The sequence below is a fragment of the Primulina huaijiensis genome, chromosome 5 (genome assembly GCF_012295235.1).
Source record: "Primulina huaijiensis isolate GDHJ02 chromosome 5, ASM1229523v2, whole genome shotgun sequence".
In the NCBI taxonomy this organism is placed as follows: Eukaryota; Viridiplantae; Streptophyta; class Magnoliopsida; order Lamiales; family Gesneriaceae; genus Primulina; species Primulina huaijiensis.
Genome location: NC_133310.1, coordinates 23,029,095 through 23,051,621, shown reverse-complemented (window position 1 = coordinate 23,051,621; position 22,527 = coordinate 23,029,095). Strand labels below are relative to the sequence as shown.

General features: G+C 32.2%; 2 protein-coding genes across 3 annotated transcripts; both read left to right on the top strand.

Annotated features, from left to right (window-relative positions):
* Nucleotides 1-3,890: 3,890 nt before the first annotated feature.
* LOC140977313 (glycosyltransferase BC10-like) lies at nucleotides 3,891-10,650 on the top strand. Of its 2 annotated transcripts, none has more exons than XR_012175396.1 (11): nucleotides 3,891-4,148; nucleotides 5,286-5,751; nucleotides 6,235-6,333; nucleotides 7,130-7,230; nucleotides 7,332-7,403; nucleotides 7,897-7,987; nucleotides 8,104-8,184; nucleotides 9,438-9,497; nucleotides 9,603-9,755; nucleotides 10,022-10,060; nucleotides 10,142-10,242. XR_012175396.1 is itself a non-coding variant. In XM_073442020.1 (11 exons), the coding sequence occupies exons 2-11, from the start codon at nucleotides 5,398-5,400 to the stop codon at nucleotides 10,289-10,291; spliced, it is 1,170 nt and encodes a 389-aa protein (XP_073298121.1). In that variant the 5' UTR covers nucleotides 3,891-4,148; nucleotides 5,286-5,397; the 3' UTR covers nucleotides 10,292-10,650. The 2 variants fall into 2 exon arrangements, 1 of the variants encoding a protein (XP_073298121.1); XM_073442020.1 differs by having other exon boundaries at nucleotides 9,603-9,725; nucleotides 10,142-10,650.
* An 8,262-nt stretch (nucleotides 10,651-18,912) lies between these two features.
* Nucleotides 18,913-22,347, top strand: LOC140977312 (uncharacterized). Its single transcript, XM_073442017.1, has 4 exons — nucleotides 18,913-19,045; nucleotides 19,261-19,437; nucleotides 19,720-21,563; nucleotides 21,689-22,347. The coding sequence occupies exons 1-4, from the start codon at nucleotides 18,931-18,933 to the stop codon at nucleotides 21,833-21,835; spliced, it is 2,283 nt and encodes a 760-aa protein (XP_073298118.1). The 5' UTR covers nucleotides 18,913-18,930; the 3' UTR covers nucleotides 21,836-22,347.
* The last annotated feature ends 180 nt before the right edge of the window (nucleotides 22,348-22,527 follow it).

Here is a 22,527-nt window from a genome sequence, read left to right as displayed (position 1 = left end):
ATATAAATTTTATGAAAAATTATTATTTTTTAAAATCAAATGAATTATACTGGTTTCTACCGAGCAGTAATAATAATAAATGGCTTATTTACGGCAATGTCGCACTACGTACTTTTGAAAGGTGGCACCACGTTTTTTTTTTTGAACCGATGTACTCGGGCTGAACGTAAGGGATGATTTGTCAAAATTAACCACTTGTCCCGAAGCTTTCTCATAAATCTGAATACATCGACGAACATTTACACTATCCTCCTTGGTTGCCCTGAAAAATATTAAACTGTCATCCGCAAAGAAGATATGAGAAATAACTGGACATGAGTTAGCCACTTTAACACCCCTAAACAATTTTTGCTCCACTGCTTTGGTAAAGAGATGAGAAAAACCTTGCGCACATAATACAAATAAATACGGGGATAATGGAGCCCCCTGTCGAAGCCCCCTCGAAGGACAGATAGTGCCATAAATGGAATTATTGAGCCGAACATAATATGATACGGAGGTTACACATCTCATAATCAAATTAACCCAATGCTCTGCAAAACCCATCTTGAGCATCATTTTCTGAAGAAAGATCCATTCCACTCGATCATAAGCCTTGCTCATGTCAAGTTTGAGAGCCGCAAATCCTGATTTGGCTTTCCGATTATTTCTAATCCAGTGCATACACTCGAACCCCACAATGACATTGTCAAGAATAAGCCTTCCTGGGATAAATGCACTTTGAAAAGAATCAATTATCTGTTCAAGAACTGGTCTAAACCGGTTAGTGATTGCACGAGAAACAATTTTGTAGCAAGTATTGCAAAGACTAATTGGTCTATAATCCTTTAGAGATACCGGATCTTTAATCTTCGGAATAAGCGTAATAAGTGTTTCATTCCAAGCAGTCATTCCAACCTGTTCATTCAGAATTGCTAGTACTTCCTTAGTAACATCTTTTCCAACAATCGGCCACAATTTATGATAGAAGAGAGCAGTAAATCCGTCTGGCCCTGGTGCTTTAGATGGATGCATATCAAACACTGCTCTACGTACCTCTTCTTCAGTAAACTTGGCACAGAGCAAGCTATTCAACTGATCTCCTACCACAACATCTGTCAAAGCCAACACTTCCTCAATATCCAAAGGAGTTGGATTAGAAGAAGAAAATAGTTTGCTAAAATAATCTGTAGCAATGTCAGCCATTCCTTGAACATCAGTGCACCAATCCCCCCTATCATTCATCAGACCTTTTATAAAATTATTCCGACGACGCTGGGAAGCAGTCTCATGGAAGAATTTTGTATTTCGATCTCTGTGTTGTAACCAATTCACTCTAGCTCGTTGGTTCCAGTGTATCTCCTCTTGCTCAGACAATTTTTCGATTTGATTTTCAATTTCCCGAATGTAAATGATATTGTCCTTAATTTCTTGAGATCTCATAAGACAGTCCAATTTTTTACGAAGATCACCGATCTTCCGATGTAAATGATTAAACCGGGTGGCACCACGTTTTTATAAAAAGATAAATTGGAATTTTTCGGCTTTGTCGTGTTAGGCTTTTTGCTAACACGGGATGCCTTTTGCTCTTTACTCCTCATGTTTGTTTGAAATTTCATTATTCTTGGCATAAAAAGTTCGACTTTAGGTTAAATTTGGAAGAAAATTTGTGTATTTGTATTCTCTAATCCACGACAAAATATGTTTTTACTCTCTGAGCTCGCATGTCTTTTCTCAAATGAAAATCGATACAAAACATTAAAAATATGATATTAATATATGATATTTGAGTATCGATTGTTTCAGATATGGTGCAAATATATGATTTTCGAGTACTCAAATATGTAAAACAAATATTGATATTAATGATACATTTTTCTTTTTTGATTAAAATTGACACAAAACATTGAAAATATAATATTAATATATGATATTTTAATACCAACTGATTCTGATTTGATACAAATATATGATATTAAAGTACCCAAACAAGTGAAGCAAATGTTGATATTAATAAAGTTTTTCAAATTTTATAATCTAAATATTACTTTTTGTATCAAATCTAAAACAACTGGTACTCAAATATCATACATTGTACCGAATTTCAATGTTTTGTACTCATTTTCATTCGAAAAAAAATATGTCATTAATATTAGTATTTGTTATACATGTTTAGGTACTCAAAAATCGTATATTTGTATCATATTTGAAACAATTGATACTCAAATATTATATAATAGTATCATTGTCAAAAACTTGTGTGAAACGGTCTCAGGGGTCGTATTTTGTGAGACAGATCTCTTATTTGGGTCATACATGAAAAAAGTATTACTTTTTATTGTGAATATCGATAGGGTTGACACGTCTCACAGATAAAGATACGTGATATCGTCTCACACGAGACCTATTATCATACTTTTAATGTTTTGTACTAACTTTCATCCAGAAAAGACACGTGAGCCCGAGGAGTCCAAACACATTTTTCTTGACACGAAGAATGAAAAGCAAATTTTTTTTTTTGGTTTCGAGGATTTTGAGCAGTTTTCCGTCAATATTACTTCAAATAAATATACAAATTCGATATTAGTGTATCGAACCACACATGTTAGATACATTTTTTTGAAGATGACACCATATTTTCAAATATATAAAAAAATAAAGAAGATAAATTGGAATTTTTTGGCTCTGTCTTGTTTTTAGTTTTGATAAAACACATAACACCTTTTGCTCTTTGCTCCCTAGTCGCGTTTGAAAGTCCATTATTCTCGGCATACAAAAAAATTCCATTTTGTTTTCACTAATAAAAAAAATTGTTATCTAGAAAATGAAAATTATGTAGTTTGGGCTCGACTTAGCCCGATCTCCGCCATGAAAATGTGTATGGGCCTGTCAAATTAACTCCAAATCTCCAATATTAGTTTGGATTTTGTTCCCATAATGTCGATTTCACACATCTTTTTAAGTCAAACACAACACCATACCTTATTTCGATTCGCTTCCCAAATTATTAAAGTACCCATCATATTCAACAAATTTCATAATTTCAAAATTTAAATAGATTTTACAAAAATATATATTCACACGTTATATTTTATTTGCAACAGATGAATGGTACAAAATAGACACCTATAATATTAAGTATAATAACAAAATAGTTACAACATGTCAACATCTTTAATTTTAAAAAATAACAACATATACTATATATAAAGGCTCAAGTCCTTATTTTAGGTCGAGATCTTTAATGGTCCGACTTATTAATACAAATTAGTTTTTATGAAAATATTTTATCAATTTAGATTTCAGATAAGTAATACTTTTCATATAATACATAACTAAAATATCTAATCCACTTTCAAAATTCAAAAATCCATATATCATCTCTACAAATTACATATTTTATATTATTCTATTATCTTCATCAAGATAATGATTTAAAAACTATAACTAAATTTTATTAATCCACTCGATCTATTAATGATCATGATTATGATTTTTATACGTAATAATCATGATTTTATACACACGTTCACTAGTAATAATAAAATTGGGGTCTTAAATGTTATCGTGTTTGGACGAAGGCCAAAAATGTTCAAATGTCTCAAGACAAATGTGTTAATATTTTGAGCAGGTATCTTGTGAGACGGTCTCACGAATTTTTATCTGTGAAACGGGTCAATACTATCGATATTCATAATAAAAAATAATACTCTTAGTATAAAAAGTAATATTGGGTAATATTAATCTAAATATTTGTAGGATTCATATATTCAATAGGCATTATTTTTCACACACATTTTACTGATAAGAATAAAATTGACGGATTAGATGTTATCGTGTTTGGACGAAGGCAAAAAACGTTCAAATCTCTCAACACAAATGTGTCCCAACCCAAACACACCCCAACCATTCGAATCCGCTGCATCTCTATTAAATATTAATCCAAATCCACGTAATCTTCATATGTTGATTTTATGTCTATCGACTCACACTCCAATTCTGTATCTATACTTTGCAGTTCTACTCTGAAGCTCAAACGCATTTTCACAGAGATTTATTCTGTATATCGAGTTGCCCTAGATCTCGTACGCGTAATCTTTAATTATATATACACACAATCGTACGTATACACACAGATCTTATGTGCTCAAGATTTTCGAATCAATCAGGTAATTCGATCTCTAATTGGTTCCAGAGATGCATGGAGGGATATTCTTGTGTTTTTCAGTGATTTTTGCTGTTAATTTATTTTTAATTTTTGGTGTATGTTTATCTGTATGCTCTTATGTTTGTGTTTGGAGGTCAGTATATTTAATGTTTGTGATTTGAAGAGGTTTGATGATTGTCGATCAAGGTACAGAGTTAGGTTTGACTTTTTGGCGTGACTGTTTTAATTCGGTAATTTGACTATTAGGACCATCGATTTCTGGGCCGTTCGTTGGTTGTGACCGTAGACATGCATATTTGAATCCGTCAAACCCCTTCATAAAATATTATCAGTGCAATACTATTTTTTTTAAAAAAAAATCTCACCCTTGACTTTTAAATCATTTCGCCCAGGTATAGATTCTCCCCCTTTATTTTAATCTGTTTTGTTTCTTTTCATTGTCGTATGAATTCTGATGTGGTGTTCGTGTTCTGGATATCAACTGTCTAAATTGGTTAAATAGGAAATTGACAAAAAAAAAGGATTGGATATTATTGGTAATGTTTGTTTTTCAACCTTTGGCGTCTGAGTTTACTTTATATGTTTCTGTTTTTATATTAAGTTCTGGGGGAGTAAAAATTTTCCATGTATGTGAGTTGTGACTTGCCATTATCAGTTTCACTTGCAAATTTACAATCTTCAGCTATCATTAACTTCATGATCCGAAACTTGGGCAATTGATTGTCTATAGCAAAGTTTAGTGGATATCTCAAACTTAATTGGAATATTTACAGGTTTTAATGTTGAATGTAGTGGTCTACTTTGGCCTGTCAAAGTACTTCAGCTTTTATTGTCCTGAGACCTTATCGTATATAACATTTATTTATATTTAGAGTGAGTCTCATGTAAGACCGTCTTACGAATATTAATCTGTGAGACGGGTCAACCCTACCCATATTCACAATAAAAAGTAATACTTTTTCATGGATGACCCAAATAAAAGATCTGTCTCACAAATACGACCCGTGAGACCGTCTCACACAAGTTTTTGCCTTATATTTAGTACATCTTGCTTGAGTTTGATGTATTTTTTGATTTTCCTGTAATTTAAGTGAACTCTTCGAATTATAATGCTCATATGTCTGCTTTGCAAGTTCAGAATCATTCTAGATGAAGCGATGAAGCACTTCGAAACATCCTTGAAGCATTAAGGATACCGAGGTGCATTTCGGAATTTGAGGCGAAATCAGATTGAGGCGTGGCATCTTGGCATGAAAGACGTGCAAATATTGCCTTGGCCCCGCCAACATGGTCATTTAAAGAAGCCAACGTGGATAATCATATTGGTTTCTTTAGTCAGCTTGTTCTTAGTTTGCACGTATGTTTATCCACCTCACAGTTCTTCAGCTTGTTATGTTTTCTCATCTCATGGTTGCCAAGCCTTGCAAAGTTGGCTTCCACCTATGGCTGCTAGAGAACTCACTGATGAAGAAATTGCTTCTCGTGTTGTAATTAGAGACATTCTGAATATGGCCTCTAATACATCTACCAATCCCAAAATCAGCTTCCTGTTTCTGACACCTGGTGCTTTACCTTTTGAAAAGCTATGGGATAAATTTTTCCAGGTACTGGGTGTTTCTTTCTTGACTTCACTTGCTATCATTCAGTGCGTTTGCAAAACTTACAGATTTGACTTCGGCTAAGCGGTGGTCTTGGCGTAAATGTCTCGAAGATGTAAAAGAAACTGTGTGTGTTCGATACTCATTTGGAGACTTTCTCTCTTTCATTTCAAGTAGTCTGTTCAGAATATGTATGTTTTATTTTGGTGTCCGAATTGCTGAACAGATTTGAACTTTTTTGAATCACTGAAACAACATGAAATGCACAGTTTTTTTTGGGAATAGATTTATTATACTTATCTCATTTCTGACTCTTAGGAACTGATTCCTAAACACTAAATGTTGGGGAAAAAACACTATAGATTTGGTAAATAGTGGTGGTGAATTTTACAAACCTTTTATCAGTTTCTTTCCCTGGATTTGAATCGTATTTAATATTTTTTTTATTAGGTTTGACCTTCTTTTCTTGTGTTATGCTTCATTTGGCAGGGAAATGAACGTAGATTCTCTATTTATGTGCACGCATCAAAAGACAAACCTGTGCATTTTAGTCGTTATTTTATCAATCGGGAGATTCGTAGTGATAAGGTTGGTACCTCATCCCTTCATTCATTCTTGTTCAATGTATTTGGCCTGTGACGGACATTAATTTATATTAAATTTACTCTGTAGCTTTGGTGCTGTTCACAATTTATCTTGTTTGATGAAAGCCAAAAGTGAGATATAATTTAATAAATAAGTTTTAGTGTCGATTGGAAACATGGAGAGTTGGTAGGCTTTAATTTTTGTGGTTGCGGGGTTCTGACACATTTTCTGCTACTGAAACATGTTAGTATTTGAAAACATTTTAAAAAAAAAACTAGTTATTGTGAACCGTGTTTAAATTTATTTGAAATATTGCACCTACATGCACTTAACACAATCTTATATTCTTAAAATGAGCTACGCTAATGTATTGTCATGCTTGATTCGTATGCAGATCAAATGATTCATTCATGCACTAGAAAGTATTTATAAACCAGTAATCGTGAACCCTTTTTAAACTTATTTGAAATATTGCACGTATATGCGCTGAACACAATCTTATATGCTTAATGAGCTACACTTACGTGGTTTTCATGTTCAATTCGAATGCGGATCAAATGATTCGTTGAAACACAATTCTTGAGATTTTTCATTTATGGAATTATTTACTGCTCCAAGCTCGGTTAAAGAAATCTCATTGATTTATCTGCTTTACTTATCTGTAGATCCTTAGTTTTTCACATTAATATCATATTGTTTCAGTTAGTGAGCCATAATGAAATCCGTCACTTAATTACTACTGAGCACCGCACTTACAATTATTGTTGCCTGAACATTGTATACCGATTCACAATTTAAGGTGGTATGGGGGAAAATTTCAATGGTTGATGCCGAAAGGCGGCTTTTAGCAAATGCACTCAAAGATCCAGATAACCAGCGTTTCGTACTTCTGTCAGACAGGTGGTTATAGAATCTACTCTCTTTGAAGTTCTTAATTTTTCATTTATTGTGAAACTCTGGTAAGCAGTCAGTTATAAATTAAGCAATTTCGTGGAATGCAGCTGTGTGCCACTTTGGGATTTTGATTACGTGTACAACTATCTGATGCACGCAAATACCAGCTTTATAGATTCGTAAGTATACAATTTCAAAACTCTCTATTATGTCGAATCTTCTCTGCAGCAGCAACTGTTTTGCCCTAGTTTCTAGTGTTTAGTTTTAGGAAATATTCAGTAGTGAACTTTTGAATAAATAGGTGGCTTACCATATAGAACGCTAAAAAATTGAAGGCTAAGACCAATTTCAGCAGATTCTGCTGTTCCTAATAACTCTTTTCTCCTCTCTCTCTCTTTTTTCAAAAAGTAATGTAGGATAGATAAACTTTCAAAGAAAAGGTTAGCGCTTTAGTGAAAATGAGTCCTGCTATACAAACAACGGGAATGCTTCCGAAAATTGGATAATTACAATGGAAACTGAATAAATGATATGGAACACCAATTTTCTGAATAAGATCATGCTTTCAAAACTTTACATATATCTCTATGAAGTACACAATTTATATTTTTTTATCGTCCTTTATTTAATATATTCATTCCGGAGTCTAAGTACCCATCCTGTTTTTTGCAGCTTCGAGGATCCAGGACCACATGGAAATGGCAGGTATTCTAAACACATGTTGCCTGAAGTTGAGAAAAAATACTTTCGGAAGGGAGCCCAGGTGGATTTATATTATTGAAATAGTTCCATAGTTGTCAGAGTAACTAAGTGCAGTATGTTCAATTTTAAATATAATTAATTTTTGTTGTAATATGTATTTGGTGTTGTATAATACAGTGGTTCACGATGAAGCGGCAGCATGCCATCATAACCATGGCTGACAGTCTCTATTATACAAAATTCAGGGATTACTGCAAGGTGATCTAGCTTATGATTTCTTGCTGGTAGTTTTCAACTGTCTTCTACTTTTCCACAGCTTTGAATTTTTTCCTGGACATTTTTAGGCATACATCTTCATGATCAGATTTTATTTAGATGTCAAACAAACCATTTCGTTATTAATTAAGTTCTATCATACACTCTGGAAGATTATCTGGACCCCAATGCGGGCCTAACCTCCCTTCTGTTTTGCTTAAACTCTCTTCTGTTTTAAAATTAGAGGTAAGATGACCTTTGATTGTCAAAGGTAGGATAACTAACTCTTCCAATGGATGTCTGTGTTCCATATTCTACCTGCAAAGTTGATGCAATGATGAATTGATTAATGAGAAAAACCAAGCTGTTTGATTCGTGGAATTTGAAATGAAGCTGTTTGATTTGTGGACTTTGCTTCAGTATTTCAGATGTTTGTTCATGATTAACCAAACTGGTTGTGCAATCTAAATCCGTGGGTTGTGTAAAATATAGAGGTTAAATCTATTGGATGAGTGAACTCCTTGAAAGCATCTTAGGTGTAAACGCACCCCAATATAGAATAAATGTTAGGTATGCTATGTTACCGAATGTTCTGCGGTAAAGCGGTCTCATGAACAAAATATTAGAGTCGCAGAGATGAAGATGTTAAAGTGGATGTGCTTCCATACAATAATGGATATGATAAGAAAATAATATTAGAAGAGAAAAACTTGTGGTTGCGCCTATCGATGAAAAATTGAGGGAGACATGTCTGAGATGATATGGACTTCCGATTAGGATATGCGAGACCATGACTAATACCCATAATAATAGACGAAAATGGAGACAAAAAAGACTTGAATTATAATGATTAAAAATGATATGCATTATGGCTTAAGAAGATCCATATAGCTGACCTCACTTAGTAGGATAAAGTCTTGTGTGGTGTTGTGAAAACTCCCATTGAAACATGAGAGCCGTCAAAATGAAATTCAAGTAAAGAGGCATTTTCAATAGAAAGGGGTGAAAAAATAGGATAAAGAGTGTGGAACTCTTAGCTCCATGATAGGAAACTTTAGCTTAAAAAAAAAAAACTGATAGGACTCCAAATGTAGATCTTACAAATTATGAATAAAGAACAGTAGCACACCATTGAATTGCTGAAATATTTTGATTAGAGTTTACTTCTTTATTTCTTGACTAATTTTATTAGGAAATTGAGGTTGCTATGTCATAATACTGAATAACCATGCCTTTTGTAACCTTTCATTGAACAGCCAGGAATTGATGGGCTCAACTGCTATTCCGATGAACACTATTTGCCCACCTTTTTCTATGTGAGTACCGCCTTACACCTTAATTTTTTTGTTTTTTTTTTTAAAATGCTTCATCTGTCCTTTTGACCCTGCTAATCAAACTGAATTTTTTCCTCGTCTTGTCAGATGTTCGATCCTGCTGGAGTTTCTAATTGGTCGGTAACACATGTTGATTGGTCTGAAATGAAGTGGCATCCGAAATCCTACCGAGCTCAGGACATCACCTATGAGCTGATTCGAAATATTACTGTATGACCACTCCTTTGAACTTTGACATCAGTATTGTTCAACTCTTCCATCTGTCTTCACATTCAGCTTTTATACTCCCTAATCCAAGTTTTCTCGGGCATACTTTCAGACTGTTTGTGGTGATCCTAGTGTTCCAGCATCGATTTTGTTAATCGTGACCTTTTTTTTCATTAATCATATGCAAAATATTAGCGTTTTTTGGTTAAATCTTGCTTTGTGTCCTTCAAATCTGCGTATATATCGAGCTGCATAGTGCCTATCGTATCTACTTTTGACTTTGAGCTGTATTTTCGCAGTCTATTGTAGACAGCGTACATGCCACCAGCGACAAAAGGGTTGGTTATCTTTCTTCTATTATAATTTAAAGTCCGCTACTTCATCGCATTCCTGTTGACATATTTCCTTTTGAAATGCAGAGAGAAATCCAGATCAGTCCTTGCATGTGGAATGGAAAACAACGACCGTGTTATTTATTTGCTCGGAAATTTTTACCAGAAACTCTAGACAATTTAATGAAACTCATCCCGATTACACATACACCTGAGATGGTGACACCTAAGCATTAATCCTCAGACCGATGATAGAGTTGCCTAGTTGTTTAAAGCAAAGATGGATTCGAGTTGAGATGACGAAAGAATGGCCAGCTTTTGCTTCTTCTTTTGGGATGATCCTTTCTTGCTCCAGGAACGGACTTTAGCGACTCTTCCGGGCATTATAAAGGCTAAGATTTGGCAGATTTTGATTGGACTTTCCATTTTCTTGTTTGATTAAAATTTGGTTCGTACTTGTTTTTTTCTTCGTTGTAGTATTATTCCCAGTTTGTAGACTGTATGATAATGATATGACGAAGTCGCTAAACTTCACTCTGGGCTGCTGTAAATATATCGAGGGCTTAAACTTTGTCTGTTAGAAAACTGATTGTTTATGTCTTTACTGGAAGCTCTCGACTTTGGGTTTGGATGCCAATAATATTACATCATTTGAGTGTACCCGCACGTTTGATAGATTTTTTATTTCTTAAAAAAGATCTGTTACAATTAACTCACGAATAATTGACACGGATCGTTCTTACCGCCAAGTTCAACTACCAACCTGTTTGACAAAAAATTTAAAATCACATTTTTTTCGCCCGTTTTACAGAATCTCCAAGAATGGCGATTCAAGCGTCTCTGTTTGCTAATTTTATCTGTACCACCCCAAGAAAACTTAGTACAAGCTAAATATGTTACAGGAGATCATCGGTGTCCTTCTCCACCAGTGCGCCAACACGAAGAACTTCCGACAAGGGATTTTGCTCCATGCTACTGCCGTGAAGGTAGGTGTGAAATCAGATGCTATCATCGGCAACGTATTGTCAACTTTTATGCAAAATGTGGGTGCATGAATTCAGCTCACTAAATGTTTGATGAAATGTCACGGAAAAATTTGGTCACTTGCTCTGCCTTGATCTCTGGTTATGTTCCAAATCAAGAAGACCCAATTTAGCATTTCGGGTTTTCAGTCAGATGCAGGAATATTTTAAGCCCGACGAATTTGTTTTGTCAAGGGTCATTGGTTCTTGTTCTGTCGTTAAGGAATTAAAGCTTGGGAACAAGTACATGCGCAGGCAGTAAAGTTAGGCCATGACGCTGTTAGTTTTGTTCTTAATTCACTAATTTCGATGTATATGAGTGCTTTAGGTGGAGTGAAGCCTTTTTAAATTTTTATTGTGGTAGCGTTTCCGGTTCTTTATCCTTAGTTTCTTAAAATGTAGCAATCACCGGGCTAGCGGAAAATGAGCAAGGCGAGAAGGAGCTTGAGATATTTAAGCTTACTAGAAATAATGCACGTGCGTAGCACATAGGAAACATATATTGAAATAATAAAAATTTGAAATAAAATTAGTTAACTCAACAAAAGATAATGATAATAGTATTATAAATTTTGACAATTCTTGTTAATTAACATATGTAATTAATTTGGAAAAAACCATATTTTTTTAATTTTAAAAAAAGATTTGGACTACTAAAATTTTTCTCATATCTTTTTTATCATATTGTTTTCTTTTTTTATTTGTCATATTCTCTCAATAATGCATATATTTTATTATAGGCAAAAACTTGTGTGAGACGGTCTCACGGGTCGTATTTGTGAGACGGATCTTTTATTTGGGTCATCCATGAAAAAGTATTACTTTTTATGCTAAGAGTATTACTTTTAATTGTGAATATGGGTAAGGTTGACCCGTCTCATAGATTAAGATCCGTGAGACGGTCTCACATCAGACTCACTCTTTATTATAATATTCAATTATTACAATTTTTTTTGACAATCAATGATATGCAATTTTTTATTTACAATGTTGTTTGATTATTATTCTCTTTCATGTAAATTGACAACAATTTCTACTGGATGCTTTTACTTTCCTAGTCACCTTTAATTTATTAGACACTTATACTTGATAACATATAAACTACACATTATTATTAGAAGTGAGCAAAATTTCGGTTAAACCGAATGAACCGACCGAACCGAGTCAATTCGAAAATTTGGTTTTCAAATTCAAAAAATTCGGTTATATCGGTTAATTCGCTTCGGTTAAGATTTTCAAAATTTTGAAATCGGCTAATCGAATTAACCGATAAAATAAATAATATTATTTAATACATTTTTATTATTTATCAATTTTAATATATTTTTTAATTTTTACTTTTTAATTTTAAAATAGGCCCTAATTCTAAAGAAAAATTTGTGATGTATGTGATTTTATGTTTTTATGCATTTGTGTAAACTGTAATGTTAAAAAAATTACATATATAATTAAAGTTAAATCACAATTTTTTTTTAAAATTTATCGGTTAATCTGGTCACCAACCGAATTAACCGAATATAATTTGGTTCGAATTTCATCGGTTATGAAAATTAATTCGGTCGGTTCGGTTATTGCTAAATATTTCGGTTCGGTCCGATTATACTAATTCGGTTCGGTTGGTAACAAAACTGACCGAATGCTCACCCCTAATTATTATAATAATCTATCATTATATAAAAAGTACTGATGGATTGATCTAAAAAAATATTGATTAAATGTTGTCATTTATTTACAATTTATAATAATAATATTTTTGACAATAAATCATCTTTTTACTGACTCTTATGACACTTATTTTAATATTTCATATCAACTCATAAGTATAATTACCACAATCAAATTACTAATGTCATATTGATATTACCTCCAGAAAAATAATATATTTAATTTTTCTAATTATTTAAATATCTTAACAGGAACATTTGTGTATCCTTATCTTGAGAAAAATTCATTGCATTTATAAAGTTTGAACGGTAAATATAACTTTATAATATACATTTAATTTGAAAACCGAATTCATTATATGACAAACACTTCTTTCATTTCTATTTTTTTGTGTAACCCAAAAGAATTAATATTTTTTCTCTTTTATCTTCTCCAACTCACTGTAAAAAGTTATAAAAAAATATTTATATCTAGAAAAATATTTTTATTTATTGTTTTTCTTGTGTATATATTTTGTTATATGTAAACATATATTCTACTTCATTGTCTTAAATGTTATATATCTTTACATTATAATTTGTGTACATTGAAGATGAATAAGTTCATTTTGTAGTTTTTTATTACCTGGACTTAGGTTGATATATTAATATGTGATATACATAAATATAAGAATTTTTAAATTCAATTTATTCACAATGATTTTTCATAACAAAAACCAACTCAAAATAATAAAATTTAGGATTCATAATTATTTTAAATATGATATAAAAATAATATGTGGAGACTTTTTTTGACATTTTAGTTGCAAAATACAGAGATAAATGCATGTAGGTGCATTATTTCATTGTGGCAATTATAACTTTATTTAAATATATTATTTCACTCAAGGATCAAAATTTGTTTATTTCTTATTTTGATTATCGACAAATCCAATATTTCATTTAAATATTTTTGTTAATAATATTTACATGAGTTTTATTGTATATTTATCCAATTTAAAAGAGATAAATTATAATTCAATATATAATAATATTTGAAAACTGTAGAATGCTTCTAAATTTAAAAATCGAGTAACATGTAAGGGATTGATTCAAAACTAAAAGTTGATGCAATCTGTTTCTTCTAGCTTTACAAACGAATAATATAGGATCGAGCGTTTGTCGCTTTACCAAAAGCTATAATTGATGGTAACTATGCAAGTCAAATCTTTAATTAAATCATACAACAGCTCAAACGTCTACCCATCGTGGATAATTATTGCACCAAACAATCTATCTCCTAATAATTGCACCAATTGCAATGAATGAAAATCAAAGTCGCGATCTTGACTCTGATACCAATTGTAGCCTCAAGCGTTTACTGTTTTATTAAAACCTGTAGATTATATATGGTAACAGTGCAAATCAAATATTTTAAATAGTACAACAGTTCAAGCACAACATTTTAATTACTCTACACAACACGATCAATTATTGCACTCAACAAATAAGTTTATGAAAATAACCTTTTACTATATCATATGAATTTATAAGACATTTGAGTAGAATATATACTTGATATTCTACATAAGTAGTATGAAAAAAATCATTTTTCATTTATTTGAAAATTTATATTTTAAAATAAAAAAATCAGAATATATGTCAAAGTACATCATTTTCTGATTCCGAATAACGATCACATTATTATTACGTTACAATGATAAATAAATTATTATTTTTGGTTTATCATCATAGTATTTATCTCAATAAACACATTTTTGAATGTAGGATGTTAAATTTAATATTGACATTAGATAATTATAGTATTAATTCTAACATTCTTTTTTTATTCTTCTCAAGATATTAATTTTTATATCTTCAAATATATTAATCTATTTATTATTTTATACAAAGTATAATAATTATTTGGTTAATTGATCACATTTAAGGTTAGATGTTTAGAAAAAATTCTAATATATCTTTAAAGACCAATAGATGATGAAATTAAATTTGAAATCAAGAGAAAAATTAAGAAAATGTAGAACACTACAGTGCATAAACTTTCGCTTTGTACAGTGACAAAGCATAAGGTAAGACCAAGTGAGATACTTATATATATGAGTCTCATTCAACTTAGTCCCATTATAATATTTTTATTAACCCACTTTGTCCTTCGTTTTTATTTAACTAACTTTGCAGTGTAACTCATTCAAACATTAACTTTTTATTTTTTTAGTACATAGTGGCCTCCACTCTCACCGACTTCAATCTTTAGAAGTCGTTATTAGTAGTTTTAGGTAATAGACAATTATTTAGTTATTATTTTCTGTCTTTTGATTAATTGTGTAATTTTTTATGTTCTACCTAATTCATTTTTAGAATTTTTATTGAATTTTTATAATCATGATTAGAAGTGTTGCACGCAAACAATATAAAATTAATATATCTTAAAATGTTAATATTAAAATGTCGAATAAATGTATTAAATCATTATTTAAGAACTTTTAGAAAAACAATATACATCATAATTCAGATTTAAAGATTAACATACAAATAAATAATTGCGATAAATATCTTATAAAATAAATGGTGTTAGCCCAAAAAGATTAAATATGATTATTGTAAATGAATTTTTCTTAATTAATTAAAAAAATTTCAGCAAATGCGCTGAATTAATTAGAATGTTTTCAATATAGTATGTCGATAAATGTTTTTCCATATGAGTTAGTGATTGAGTCCTTATGAACATTTAAAAAAATGTGTCTTTAGTTATAGTAACGGTGTCTTATAATTTAAAATATTAAATGAAACAAATTATCAAGATAAAAAATTAATTAAGAAATTCAAGAATATGTGATTACTCAATTAGTTTAATTGACACGCTCTTTAGTTTGCTGATTTAATAGATGTTAAATCCACAATCACTGAGTTTGACAAGAATTCTTGTAGAATAAAATACAATTAAAATAAATTACTTGATTGTATATGTAATAAAATTTTGTATATTTCATATATGTATGATTTATTTCATTTATAAGGTTGAAATTTTATATATTATGATATAAGATTTGTTATGCATCTTAACATCGATAAATTCATTAAAAATTTATTGGTTTATATTTTAATTCTTGTTACCACATAATTTTGGTTTCGCCCCAGACTTTGTGTATTCGTTTGCTTGAATCTAATGTTCCACATTTTGCTAAGACTCAGAACATGTCAAACATGAAAGTAGATATTAATTTAAAGATATGATAATACTTATTTATTTTAATAAATGTGTTTATTATTCACGATACTGATAAAAATAACTTAAAAATAATATGTTGATGAACATATTGTCAGGAATCCAAAAACACATTTCAAATGTCAACTTTGACACTTGATTTTCAGTGACTACCAAAATATCTGAACAACCCACAATTTATGGACAAGATACTAACATCTTAATTTTAAAATCAAGATGATATTCTCCTTTTTACATGAGGAATTCGTAATTGAAAATCGACAATATTAGATATATAGATATTTAATATAAACCCGTGTGAGCTCATTTAGGCCCACCTTTAAATGGGTTGACAAAATTTCAACACAACCCATTTAAATTGTTTGGTGGTGTGGGCCAATAGACGGACCCAACTCAAATTGATGGGTCTAATCACAACGATCCTTTACCTTGTTTTATTCAAATAATTTATAAATATAAACCGCCAAAAAATGTTGGTTGAATTTTTTTTATTTAAACACATAAATTCTAGCCAGCGGTTATAAGTAAAGAGATTTAAAAATTAGAAACTTTTTTTTTTATAAAAATGGTATATTATAATAATTTTTTTAACCATATTTTATTAAAGTAATTTTAAATATAAACCTTTGCAAAAAAATATTTTTTTAACTCATAAGTTATAGCCAACGTCACAAAAAAATAAAATAAAATAACGAGCACATGAAAAAAAATTTAATAAGACATCAAAAAAAATCCACAATTCAACAATAAACTATTTCTAAACTTTAATTAATTGAATTGGCATAATGAAAAGATAAATAAAAAAAACTAAATCATTGGATTAAAAATAATATATTGTAATGTGGGTAGACAACAATAAAAGCAAGCAATTAATAGTAACATCATAATTTTAAAATCAAGATGATAATCTTCCTTTTATACGAGGAATTCATGATTGAAAAGCGATAATAGTAGATATATTGATATTTAATACAAACTCGCTCGGGCTCATTTAGTTCCACCTTTAAATAGGTTGACAAAATTTCAACCCAACACACTTAAATTATTTGGCGATGTGGGCCAAAGAGACGAACTCAACCCAAATTGACGGGTCTAATCACAACAATCTTTTACCGTGTTTTATTCAAATAATTTATAAATATAAACCACAAAAAATGTTGGTTCAAATTTTTTTTATTTAAACACGTAAATTCTAGCCAACTGTAACAATTAAAGAGATTTAAAAATTAGAATTTTTTTTTATAAAAATGGTATATCACAATAAAGTTTTTAACCATATTTTATTAAAGAAATTTTCTTTTGCAAAAAATATTTTTTAAAACTAATAAGTTATAGCCAAAGTCACCAAAATAAATAATGAGGACATGATAAAAAAAATTAATAAACATGATAAAAAATTAATTAGACACCAAAGAAAATTCATAATTCAACAATGAATTATTTTTAAATTTTAATTAATTTAATTGAAGTAAGAAAAGATAAATAAAAAAAATCTAAATCATTTGATTAAAAATAACATATTATAATGTGAGTAGACATAAAATAGATCAAATACTAATTTACATAATAAAAAATAAACAAATAAATCTAAATTGATAATGTGGGTAGACAACATTAAAAACAAGCAATTAATAAGTTAGACAACATTAAAAACAAGTAATTAATAAAACAAGTAATTAATAAGGAGATAAATGGAAATTCACGTCACATATTTATATATATAATAGATAATAGATATGTCAGCGGGGTCTGACCATTTTACTTTTGCCGGATTGCTAGGACCGGGCAAGCAAGCCGACCGAAAGAAGCTAGATCTCATAGTCTTGCCAGTGACTTCGGTTCGCTAGTTCAGGCTCAAACTCCTCGTTGAACGTACATACTATAATGTTTCTAACCGTATGCAATTACATGTGCGATAGTGAAACTTGGACTTGATTATTTGGCTTTCACTGGAAACATTTTGATTGCAATGTACTCGAAATTTTATTTTTTGGAAGAAGCTGAGAAGGTCTTTTGGTCAGTTGAGGATAAACATGTCATTTCTTGTAATACATCCATCACTTCATGGAGATGGTGAGGATCAAATTGAAGCAAGATTCGGCAACTTTTCTTGGACTTCTGACAGCTTGCAATCATTCCGGGCTTGTCAATGAAGGCCAATATCTTTTCGACTCCATGAGCAATTTTTTATGGTATAATCCCTAATGTCGAGCATCTCTGTTGCCTTGTTGATCTACTAGGACGAGCGGGGAGTGTGAATGAAAGTGAAGAGTACGTTCAGAAACATCATAGCGACCATGATGCTGTTGTTTTAGGCATTTTACTGTCAGCATGTCGGTTGCACGGAGATGTCCTTAGAGGAGAACAAACCGCTGCCCTGCCTGGCTTTTTGAACTTAATCACATCTCCTTGTGTTTTACTATCCAACTTATATGCATCAGATAGAAAGTGGAAAGTGTAGCAGTGGCTAGAACAAGAAAGAGGCTGCCTATAGTATCGTTGCAGTTAAGGGTTCATTTGAGAAGTTTGTAATTGGAGATTTTTCTCCTTCAAGAATGGATGAAATACTGAACTTACTAAGGACATTGAGTTGGCGGGTGGATGTAGAATTGATGTGCACCCAACTCTCAAGCTTATATTTCGTGCCCATGATAGTTGGCAATGAATCCAGTGGAGGTCTGAAAGGCCGAGCATGTCCTCAGCAAAATGAAGTCAAATTTTATGCATAAATTTATGAAAATAAGCGAAAATTCTTCAAATTTTTAAAAAATTTACGTCGAAAAGGGGATTTAAACATATGATTGGCCCAAATTTTGAGAAGTTTCAAACATTACATTTAAGACTGATTGAAAAAATGCTATATTATACTATTCTTGTCAAAATTCACTAGTGCAATATTATTCATTTGATATCTTTTTTTTTTTTTTTTTTTTTTTTTTTTTTTTTTTTTTTTNCATGTGATTAATGTTGAACAGGTATGCTTCTCTGAGGAGAAAACTTCTAGTTGACCCGCATGTGGTAAAAGATGGTGGAATTTCTCCTGATCTTGTCATGGACAATCCTTTATCACAAAACCCAGGTACGATTTCATTCTTATTCTCGACTACACAAATTGTCACTCTATGATCATTTTACAGATTAATTTGACTTGTATAAATTCCCGATTTGGTTATTCTCTCTGAATTTCTGCCTCTTACAATATTTCACTTTTTGCGCTATTTTTTGAACCTGAATGATTAATTATTAAGTTTACAAAAATGTGTTTTAATTATGTTATTCTTGTTTTAATTGCAGACAGCATGTGGGGTCGCTTTTTCAGAAATGCTGAATTAGAGAGAATGCTTGATAAAGATTTGACACGCTTATACCCTGAAAGAGGTAGCTATTTTCAGACAAGTGCATGTCAAGGAATGCTAAGACGAATATTATTATTTTGGTGTCTTAAAAATCCGGAGTACGGCTACAGACAAGGTAGAGTGAATTTTATTTGCACATTATTCTTGCTTCTGTTTCAGTCACACATTTATATTATGGTACAATGTCCCAATGAAACGATGGAAGCTTAGCAATTGGCAGCGAAGGTGGCTCTACCTATTATCCAGAACTATTGTGGGGACTGGGGACGTATAGCTGATTGTCTGGCATTGTTTTTTAACCTCGAGATCGTGACTGTGATGATTATTTTCCAGATTCTAAAATTGTTCTGTTTATCAATCATTTATGTTTGTAGATTCTCTGTATCTTCATATATAGGTATGCATGAACTCTTGGCTCCCCTGATGTATGTTCTTCATGTTGACGTGGAGCGTCTCTTAGAAGTAAGAAAGCTTTATGAAGACCATTTTGCTGACAAATTTGATGGCCTTACATTTCATGACAATGGCTTAACATATAATTTTGACTTCAAGAAATTCTCGGAATCCGTGGAATATAAAAATGGTTTAGAAAACAGTTTTGTGGAAGCTAATGGCCTGAGTGAACTTGATCCTGAGATACAAACTATTGTTTTACTAAGTGATGCTTATGGAACCGAAGGTGAACTTGGTGTTGTGTTATCCGAGAAATTTATGGAACATGATGCCTATTCGATGTTTGATGCTTTGATGAAAGGGGCTGGTGGTGCAGTTGCCATGACCGAATTTTTCTCGCCTTCTCCTTTTGTGAATTCCCATACTGGCTTTCCCCCTGTTATCGAAGCTTCCGCTGCACTGTATCATTTGCTATCCATAGTCGATTCATCTCTTCACAGTCACCTTGTTGAAGTAGGAGTAGAACCACAATATTTTGCACTACGATGGCTACGTGTATTATTTGGTCGTGAATTTTCCTTGGAAAACCTTTTGGTGATCTGGGATGAAATTTTTTCTCAGGAAAACACCAAGCTGAACAAATCAGCTGGTCTCGATGTAGAGTCCAATAGTGGAATCCTTGACTCGCATAGGGGAGCATTCATTTCTGCTTTTGCAGTTTCAATTGTACTTAATTTAAGGTCTTCATTGCTTGCTGCTGAGAATGCGACTGCCTGCCTTCAGAGATTGTTGAATTTTCCTGATGACATAAATCTTGTCAAACTGATAGCAAAGGCAGTTTCGTTGCAAGCACTGACAATAGATTCAAATGTAAATTACCAGCAAATTCAACACGACTTATTTGGTGGTAGGAAGTCAGTAGTTACTCGGGGCCATAGTATTTCTCTAGATTTAAGTTCTCCGAGAACTCCTTGGAAGATGGTTCATGAGAGCTACTGGGAAGAGAAATGGAAAGTTCTGCACAAGGAGGAAGAAAGCCAGAAAAATAACTCGGAAAAACAAGTCGTGAAAAGCAAAAAGGGTTGGTCCGAGGGAGTAAGATTGCGCCTATCCAGAACCGAATCAGACCCATCTCCATCAGTGGAGTGTGAAACTACGAAAAGTTTGAAGCCATCTGTAAAGAGAAGTTTGTTGGAGGATCTAGTCAGAGAGCTCGGATCAGATGAAGAGAAAGAATCTGTTGGAAGTGATGAAGTTGCATTCCACGAGAATCCAGTGGAGACTAGAGGACAAAATGCTACTGATCAAAAGCTTAGCAGTGCATTGAGCGGCGCTGCAAGTGAAGGAAATTCTTCTGACTACTTTGAACCACAAAGTCCTATTCATGGAGATAGTGATCAGGAAAGTGAACAGGATAGAAGTAGTGTTGCATCAAACTCACCTGTTGATGAAAATGATGCTAAGACCAATGATCCTGAGTCTTGTGGAACAAACTCCCCTCTTCCGGTCTCAGAACCTCCTATTGGTCACTCTCCAAGTTTTAAGCAAAATGAGGATTCCATGGAAAAATCAGCTGTGGGGGTAAAACCAATAAAGCTTCTATCTGGTAAATTTCCATGGTTATGGAAGTTTGGAAGAAATGCCAATGGGGGAATATTCAAGAAACCACCACCAGCTGAAGTTGCGAAAACTTGCAACAGTGTAAGTAGTGGTCAGGAAAAAGATGCTACTTCTTTTATGTCTGATGTATATGATGGCTCATGTAGCACCAGCCACGGAGATACAGTCACCCAGAATGTGATGATCAGCTTGAGGAATCTTGGTCAATCCATGTTCGAAAACATCCAGGTATCAAATGAATCTTGTCTTTTGCAGTTTAGAACTGCCGTGTTTTATTTTCTAATCCTGGATATCAGATTCAATCTTTCCTTGAGCTTCAGTTCATTTTTAACTGGTTTCATTTGGTCCTGCAGATGATTGAATCTGCCCTCCAACTGAATCGGGATCAGCTGGGATCACCAGAGAATTTAAAGAATGGTTTTTCCAACGAAGAACGAGTCACGGCCACGGTTGCACTCAACGAGCTTCGAAAAATCAGCAATTTTTTATCTGATATGTGACTGTGTGAGGTATTTTGAATGTGTGCATTCTGTGTAGTTCCTTCTCCTCCTTCATTTAGCAAAACAATGTCTTTTGGGCATCATATAGATTTGGTTTATTGATTCGAATTGATACGAACAGCCTTGTAAATACACTTTCATCGAATACAACTTAATATTACTGGTAAGAAAGCATTAGAAGATTAGCACAAACATGCAGGACGGTGGGGCGGTTTCTCTGCTAATGACCAATTTTTCAGAAAAAAACATAAGCCCCATAGATAGGACAGTTGAGTATCTGTTAGAACAAACTTTCAATGCTTTTCCTATGTTGTCTTGAAACCATCATCTCTTCGTTACGACGTCTTGGTCAGAAGGTTTTGTGATATCGATCCCGCAATCCATTATTTTTTCTGTTGATTTAGATGATTTTTTATTAAGCTATTTCAATCCGTATAGGACTATGGATAAACTCGTAGCATTTTCTTGAGAGCAGGTCTCGACCTTTGTAAATCTATTACTGCTTCTGTCGATTATAATTGTAGATTTTGTTTTGTTTTGTTTTTTTTATGTATTGCCAAGATTTTAAGTGAAATTTTGTGGTCTCCACGCAAAAAGAAAAAAAGAAAAGAAGAAGATCGTGCGCGCACACACGAGAAATACTCTAATTAAACAGAGAAAATTAAGATTGGAATTGAATTGTATACAAGTGT

Bases quoted from the DNA above. Each gene is read 5' to 3' on its own strand.
- LOC140977313 (XM_073442020.1), top strand. From the start codon at position 5,398: ATGAAAGACGTGCAAATATTGCCTTGGCCCCGCCAACATGGTCATTTA. The intron at 5,752-6,234 runs GTACTGGGTGTT...TTCATTTGGCAG, and splicing joins TATGGGATAAATTTTTCCAG to GGAAATGAACGTAGATTCTC. The intron at 10,061-10,141 runs GTTGGTTATCTT...TTTGAAATGCAG, and splicing joins ATGCCACCAGCGACAAAAGG to AGAGAAATCCAGATCAGTCC.
- LOC140977312 (XM_073442017.1), top strand. From the start codon at position 18,931: ATGTTGAACAGGTATGCTTCTCTGAGGAGAAAACTTCTAGTTGACCCG. The intron at 19,046-19,260 runs GTACGATTTCAT...TTTTAATTGCAG, and splicing joins TCCTTTATCACAAAACCCAG to ACAGCATGTGGGGTCGCTTT. The intron at 19,438-19,719 runs GTAGAGTGAATT...CTTCATATATAG, and splicing joins GGAGTACGGCTACAGACAAG to GTATGCATGAACTCTTGGCT.